The sequence below is a fragment of the Salvelinus sp. IW2-2015 genome, unplaced genomic scaffold, assembly GCF_002910315.2.
Source record: "Salvelinus sp. IW2-2015 unplaced genomic scaffold, ASM291031v2 Un_scaffold4943, whole genome shotgun sequence".
Lineage (NCBI taxonomy): Eukaryota > Metazoa > Chordata > Actinopteri > Salmoniformes > Salmonidae > Salvelinus > Salvelinus sp. IW2-2015.
In genome coordinates, this window is record NW_019946212.1 from 73,327 (window position 1) to 78,787 (window position 5,461).

The following is a 5,461-nucleotide window of genomic DNA, read 5'->3' on the forward strand; positions in this document are numbered from 1 at the left end:
TGTCTTCTCTCAGTGTGGTCTCATTAACTGGTGTTTGACCTCTGTAGGGGTCAGATGTCTTTCCTCAGTGTGGTCTCATTAACTGGTGTTTGACCTCTGTAGGGGTCAGATGTCTTCTCTCAGTGTGGTCTCATTAACTGGTGTTTGACCTCTGTAGGGGCAGATGTCTTCTTCTCAGTGTGGTCTCATTAACTGGTGTTTGACCTCTGTAGGGTCAGATGTCTTCTCTCAGTGTGGTCTCATTAACTGGTGTTTGACCTCTGTAGGGGTCAGATGTCTTCTCTCAGTGTGGTCTCATTAACTGTGTTTGACCTCTGTAGGGGTCAGATGTTCTTCCCTCCAGTGTGGTCTCATTAACTTGGTGTTGACCTCTGTAGGGGATCAGATGTCTTCTCTCAGTGTGTGTCTCATTAACTTTGGTGTTTGACCTCTGTAGGGGTCAGATGGCTTTTCCTCAGTGTTGGTCTTCATTAACTGGTGTTTGACCTCTGGAGGACTCAGATGGATGTGGATGGGAATGAGGGGATGTGTTGTGTGTTGTGTGTGTGTGTTGTGTGTGTGTGTGTGTGTGGTGTGTGTGTGTGTGTGTGTGTGTGTGTGTGTGTGTGTTGTGGTGTGTGTGTGTGTGTGTGAATGTGTGAATGTGTGTGTGTGTGTGTGTGAATAAGAGGGGACATGAAGATGAAAACCCAGAAATTAAACTGACACACTTTTAATGATCTGACATTTGACCCCCCCCCCCTCTGGTCCCACACCGTGTACTGCTTTGACCCCCCCTCTGCGTCCCTACACCGTGTACTGCTTTGACCCCCCCTCTGGTCCCTACACCGTGTCCTGCTTTGACCCCCCCCCCCCCCCCCCCTCTGCTCTCTACACTGTGTATTGCTTTGACCCCCCCTCTGGTCTCTACACCGTGTACTGCTTTGACCCCCCCCCCTCTGGTCTCTACACCGTGTATTGCTTTGACCCCCCCTTCTGGTCTCTACACCGTGTATTGCTTTGACCCCCCTCTGGTCTCTACACTGTGTATTGCTTTGACCCCCCCTCTGGTTCCTACACCGTGTATTGCTTTGACCCCCCCCCCCCTCTGGTCTCTACACGTGTATTGCTTTGACCCCCCCCCCCCCCCCCCCTCTGGTCTCTTACACCGTGTATTGCCACCGGAATGGAGGTGAGACGACTCGGCAAAAGCGATCCTTGGGATATCCCAACCGATGTCACTTCCTCCCTGCTCCCTCATCCCATTTGAAGTTTGGCATTTAAAACAGTTAAGGTTATGTACGCTGCAACAAAATACCAAGTATCAAGATCAGACAGGTTTRGACACACATTCTAACACAGCATGTGTCCAGGTACGATAGGGACGGTATCGACACTTCGACACACACCGTTGGACACACCAAGAAACGGACCACCTTCGTGTCAGACTCAATGAACACATTCAGACACATCTGGGATACAGGCTGTGTCAAAATGCTTTTTCGAAACCAACCTTGATACATCCTGTCATTCGTCATTTCATAGTCGTTGACACATCCCAACGTCTCTTAAAGTAAGCATTTTGATCCCTTATTGAATAGCTCAAATTTAGAAATTATAATCGATCTTGAAAAATGAAAGGTGCTCGTCTCTGTCGCCATGGAAATAGTTTCCGTTCCTCCACCTGTTAGAAAATGTAACAGTAGGCTACGGTGGAACCTTCCGAGTTACAGACCGGGACTTTGATTAATTATAAGTTAAAAACCAGGTCTAAAAATCATCATTTTAATGTTCACACGTGGAGCAGTATCATATAAGCCGTGTGGATGGACAATGCGCTCTTTAAAAAGGAGAAGACAGAACATGTCCTACCTCATATCAAATCTGTCAATCAAATGACAACATTAAGTCCTAGGCGTACAACGCTTTGATGCAGTTGACACTACAAAATACACATTTTAAAGCAACTGGATAAGATTGACTCATGTTGCATTTGTTTACAATAACAAAACCTACACAAACCTGTTTCACAAATCACAATCTATAAAGGTTTAGCCTGAAATAAAACAAACAAGAACAAAATGCATAAWTCTGTAGTTAAAAGCTCTGGAAAGGACTCTCTCACGTTCTCTCCAGCAACATTAAACAGTCTGAGGAGAAAATACAACAATTACAACGGCTCAAGCCAAAAGGGCGTACAATACTGTCAGTGTCGACCGAGCACAAGATGTCACTAAACACACATGAATGTAAAATCAAGGTCAACAGGAGTCAATGAACTAAACCGGAAGTCAAACATGAATTTAAAAAAAACACGAGTCCTTTTGTGTCGAATAAGTGGAGTAGAGAAATGTGATTCATGTAGCCCAGAAAGCCCAGTTGYCTGTAGAAATAAGGACTCCTCTCTGCTGGTAATTGCTAACTCACGGGTTTGCCTACTCCTGGCTGGTTATCATACAGCTGCCTGAATCAAATCATATTGTATTTGTCACATGAGCCGAATACAACGGGTGTAGACTTGAATGTGAAATGCTTGAGAGCCTTCCCAACAATGCAGAGTAAAAAAAATACACTGCAAATAGTAACAAAAGAGGAATAAAATACACAAGAATGGAGCTATACACAGGAAGTACCATATCATGTGGAGCTATATACAGGAAGTACCAGATCAATGTGGAGCTATATACAGGAAGTACCAGATCAATGTGGAGCTATATAACAGGAAGTACCAGTACCAGATCAATGTGGGGCTATATACAGGGAGTACCAGATCAATGTGGAGCTATATACAGGAAGTACCAGTACCAGATCAATGTGGAGCTATATACAGGAAGTACCAGATCAACGTGAAGCTATATACAGGGGTACCAGTACCAGATCAATTGTGGAGCTATTTCAGAAGTACCAGATCAATGTGGAGCTATATACAGGAAGTACAAGATTAATGTGGAGCTACATACAGGAAGTACCAGATCAATGTGGAGCTACATACAGGAAGTACCAGATCAATGTGGAGCTATATACAGTAAGAACCAGATCAATGTGGAGCTATATACAGGAAGTACCAGATCAATGTGGAGCTATATACAGGAAGTACCAGATCAATGTGGAGCTAAACAGGGAGTACCAGATCAATTTGGAGCTATATACAGGAAGTACCAATTAATGTGGAACTATATACAGGGAGTACCAGATCAATGTGGAGCTATATACAGGGAGTACCAGATCAATGTGGAGCTATATACAGGGAGTACCAGTACCAGATCACGTAGAGCTATATACAGGAAGTACCAGATCAATGTGGAGCTACATACAGGAAGTACCAGATCAATGTGGAGCTATATACAGGGAGTACCAGTACCAGATCAACGTAGAGCTATTTACAGGAAGTACCAGATCAATGTGGAGCTACATACAGGAAGTACCAGATCAATGGTGAGCTACACAGGAAGTACCAGATCAATGTGGAGCTATATACAGGATGTACCAGATCACTGTGGAGCTATATACAGGAAGTACCAGTACAGGAAGTACCAGATCAATGTGGAGATATATACAGGAAGTACCAGTACAGGAAGTACCAGTACAGGGATACCAGATTAATGTGGAGCTATATACAGGAAGTACCAGTACAGGATGTACCAACAGGAGTACCAGATTAATGTGGAGCAATATACAGGAAGTACCAGTACAGGAAGTAACAGTAAAGGGTGACCAGATAATGTGGAGCGTATATACAGAAGTACCAGTACAGGAAGTACCATATCAATGTGGAGCTAAATACAGGAAGACCTGTACAGGAAGTACCAGTACCGGAAGTACCAGTACAGGGAGTACCAGATTAATGTGGAGCTATATACAGGAAGTACTAGCACAGGAAGTACCAGTACAGGAAGTACCAGATTCATGTGGAGCTATATACAGGAAGTACCAGTACAGGAAGTACCAGTACAGGGAGTACCAGATTAATGTGGAGCATATACAGGAAGTACCAGTACAGAAGTACCAGTACAGGAGTACCAGATTAATGTGGAGGTATATACAGGACGTACCAGTACAGGAAGTACCAGTACAGGAAGTACCAGATCAATGTGGAGCTATATACAAGAAATACCAGTACAGGAAGTACCAGTACAGGAAGTACCAGATCAATGTGTAGAGGTATGAGGTACTTCAGTAGCATTCTGAACGTTTTTAGACCCATTGATTTGATTTATTTTATTATTTTATTTTTATTATTTATGATGTATTATTTATATTGATTAGACCATGGGTGCAAACTCTGGCCCGCGGGCCAAATTTGGCCCGTGGGGTAATTATATTTGGCCCGCGAGACAATACCAAATTACTACTAGAGCTGGCCCGCCGGTATTATACAGCGCATTCACCGCTAATACTACGAATCCATAATGCTCTGCTGTTGTTTTTCGCGCGCCAATCAGGACAGGACCCAGAAACGCCCTCTCCTCTGTGACAGTAGTCATAGCAACATAGACGCTACAACTGTCAGCGCGCTATCCCTCCCAAAAATGGCGAAAAGAAAGGCAGAAAACAGGAGCTTTCTGGACAAGTGGGAGGCAGAATATCTGTTTACATATGTAAAAGACAACCTGTTTGTCTTGTTTTGTGGAGTCAACGTGGCTGTAAGTAAGGAGTACAACATTAGACGACACTATGAAACGAAACACCATGAACAAAAACAAGGACATGGACATGACTCAAAGGAGCCAGAAAGTAGAGGAGATGAAAAGAAGTTTGGTTTCACAACAGAATATGTTCAAAAAAGCCACATCCCAAAGTGAGGCTGCTGTAAAGGCTAGTTATTATAGTGGCAGCAGAGATCGCAAAATCAGCCCGGCCCTTTAATGAGGGAGATTTCGTGAAAAAGTGCATGATGAAAGTTTGTGACCTCGTATGCCCAGAGAAAAAGCAAGCATTTTCAAACGTGAGCCTGAGCAGGAACACAGTAGCTGACGCACATGTGATCTTGCCACCAATCTGTATGACCAGCTGATGGAAAGGGAAAAGATTTCGTTGCGTTCTCCCTCGCTGTGGATGAGAGCTGCGACGCATCTGGAAAAAGTTTATTTTGGTATTTAAATCAGAAGGCTGCAAATAGAAAAGAGGCATACGATTTTTATTTAAATATTTATTTAATAAATGAATGCCATTGATGTGTTTTTTCATTTGAATTCGATTTTGCATGTCTCCCTATTAAATTATATATTGTATGGTAATAAGCGATGCTTGTTCCATATTCAATGTTAAAGCAAAAATTGTTTGGGTCCATATTAAAAGGTCATTTGTTCAATGTTGGCCCGCGACTTTGTTCAGGTTTTACATTTTGGCCCACTGGGTATTTGAGTTTGACACCCCTGATTTAGACCCACATTTTGTTACGTTACAGACTTATTTTAAATGGATTAAGTGTTTTTTTCTCCCTCATTAATCTACACACAATACTCCATAATGACAAAGTAAA

The 5,461-nt window shown here is 43.1% G+C and overlaps 1 protein-coding gene across 1 annotated transcript in view; it reads right to left on the bottom strand.

Annotated features, from left to right (window-relative positions):
* Positions 1–1,451, bottom strand: part of LOC112077818 (probable E3 ubiquitin-protein ligase HERC6) — a 10,105-nt gene extending 8,654 nt beyond the window's left edge. Inside the window, 1 exon segment of the mRNA XM_070441842.1 lies at positions 1,389–1,451. Within this exon segment, the coding sequence (XP_070297943.1) occupies positions 1,389–1,451 (63 nt within the window).
* Positions 1,452–5,461: the final 4,010 nt, after the last annotated feature.